This window comes from Aulonocara sp. 'chitande type north' Nkhata Bay, linkage group LG3 (assembly GCF_057382095.1).
Source record: "Aulonocara sp. 'chitande type north' Nkhata Bay isolate Kocher_YH1m ecotype deep benthic linkage group LG3, A_spYH_male_GT1.1, whole genome shotgun sequence".
Classification (NCBI taxonomy): Eukaryota; Metazoa; Chordata; class Actinopteri; order Cichliformes; family Cichlidae; genus Aulonocara; species Aulonocara sp. 'chitande type north' Nkhata Bay.
The window spans coordinates 57,498,956-57,500,906 of record NC_141346.1 but is presented as its reverse complement, the minus strand read 5'-3'; the positions used below and the strand labels follow the sequence as shown (position 1 = coordinate 57,500,906).

The following is a 1,951-nucleotide window of genomic DNA, read 5'->3' as shown; positions in this document are numbered from 1 at the left end:
TGGAAAAAAAAGCTCTTGTAGAAAACTGCATGAAAAAGAAGAACAAACGCTTCCGCTGGCCCTGGAGGAGGAACTCTACTGCTTCCTCACCTGGTGTAGCCTCGTCTTGCTCCACCTCTGTTCACCTCCCCAACCAGTCCCGGCAGTTGACTGTCCCCTCCTGAGCCTGGTTCTGCCGGAGGTTTCTGCCCGTTTAAAGGCAGTTTTTCCTCCCAACTGTCGCCTAGTGCGTGCTCAGAGGGGATTGTTGGGGATTTCTCTCCTCTACCTTGTTTCATTATTTACTTAACTTTTTGTTCTTACTTCATTTTACCTTGTTTCATTATTTACTTGTTAACTCTTTCTTTTTCAACTTATTTATAAAACAATAAACAATTGAATTTATCCTTTGAGTATTTTTCATCTATACCTTTTTCAAACATTCATATCTGTCGTTTATCTTCTTCTTGAAACCTCATAAATGGTGAAGGAAAAATCCAACAGTTCATCTATATATAAAGAAGCACTTAAACTAAAACTGACATAGCTACGTTAATCCTACCGTAAAACAATAAGACGAGGTACGACCTCTCTCATGCTCCTAGGATGTGGGGGTGAACGCCAGAACACCCTGGAATGTTACAGACCTCCTAGGATGAGACATTCTTTCAATATGCCACCAACTATATACTTCTACACACAAATGATTACATGCAGTATTCTACCATATGCAAACTTATATCATTAAAAGACTATACTGACTACTAAGTAAAATTTTCCATTGACATACTTCATCATGAGAAGTATGGCTGCTGTGCCAACCTTGTTGTTGGTCAAAACTCCCTCACTTTCTATCTGCTGGATGAGTGTCCTTATACCAAGGTTCCATTTGAGCTTCTGGCTGGAGAAATAGTTAATAATCCTTCTGCCTTTGGTTATGAGGGCCTGACCTAAGCGCTCACTGATATCGATGCCTGTGAGTTTGTAAAAGTGGTTCGAAAGACCTTTCCGAGTAAACAAGAATGGCCACTGCTCCTGAATTTCAGCTACTGAAGGTGAGGGACAACTGTTGATAAGCTGCCGCTGAGAAATATATGTGAGGCACATGAAGTCATCCACATCAGGTCTCTCCACAGCTCTAGGTCCTTGTGAATTGAAAATTGTTAACAAGATGTGTTTCTTTTCCTCTAAAGAAGTTGGCGTTTCCCCCTCAGGAAGTTCAACTGGCTGCCAATTTATACAACCATAGCTATCAACAAGGCATCTAACTTTTTTAGGTGGGGTTGCACTACTGTTGGGACTGCAGTCTTCCTCATTCCTGGTTCTCTTTGTTTGACGAAGACGATTTGATGCTTCTTAGTAGTGAATAATGTCCACAACCCAGTCTTTCTGACCATACTTCTCCTGTCCTCTGGATGAGCTCTGTCTCCTCTTGTGATTGCATGCGACAGTCGGAGTGGAAATCTTTCCCAAGGAATCTGGAAGTGTGAGACCCAAGAGCTGGAGTAATGGTTGTACATAGTGGTGGACGTGGAGGAGGAGGGGTGAGGTGGATGGCTTGATGTTTCAGCTGATGCAGCAGGGCAAGGCTCCAGAGTAATGGTGTCATTCAGGTTCTCTGGTCTGTTGCCATCTAAAAAAAAATAAATAAATAAAGATCATTGGAAAAGCTACCTTAAAAAGCTACTATGTCAACAAATATGTCCTCACTAAAAGATGAACCCTTCAATTAGGATTGAGTAGTAACGGCAAGGCAGTTTTGGGGACCTTGTCTGAAGATGAAAAGAAGCAATCCCAGGACTGCAAAAGAACTACAAACTCAAGGTCTTGCATTGAAAAGACCTTGAGTCAATATGTTTTACAGCATGTCACAATTTCAAACCCTTAGTTGTACCACTACCAATGAAAGGTTAATGGTGTTAGATTTAGTGTCTACTTTTGTTTATGTTTTCCGTGTTAATTATCTACCGGA

At 41.4% G+C, this 1,951-nt stretch overlaps 1 protein-coding gene across 1 annotated transcript; it reads right to left on the bottom strand.

The window, feature by feature from the left end:
* Positions 1 to 307: 307 nt before the first annotated feature.
* On the bottom strand, positions 308 to 1,499 carry LOC147336271 (uncharacterized). The gene is made up of 3 exons (XM_086286161.1): positions 1,379 to 1,499; positions 770 to 1,334; positions 308 to 629 (listed from the first exon to the last, which is right to left on the bottom strand). Exons 1-3 carry the CDS (start codon positions 1,497 to 1,499, stop codon positions 581 to 583), a joined length of 735 nt encoding a protein of 244 aa, XP_086142287.1. The 3' UTR covers positions 308 to 580.
* Between the last annotated feature and the right edge of the window lie 452 nt (positions 1,500 to 1,951).

Coding starts and splice junctions, on each gene's coding strand:
- LOC147336271 (XM_086286161.1), bottom strand. CDS start 1,499: ATGTACAACCATTACTCCAGCTCTTGGGTCTCACACTTCCAGATTCCT. Junction 1,335..1,378: donor TCATCCAGAGGACAGGAGAA/GTATGGTCAGAA, acceptor TTCACTACTAAG/AAGCATCAAATCGTCTTCGT. Junction 630..769: donor GCCATACTTCTCATGATGAA/GTATGTCAATGG, acceptor GTCTCATCCTAG/GAGGTCTGTAACATTCCAGG.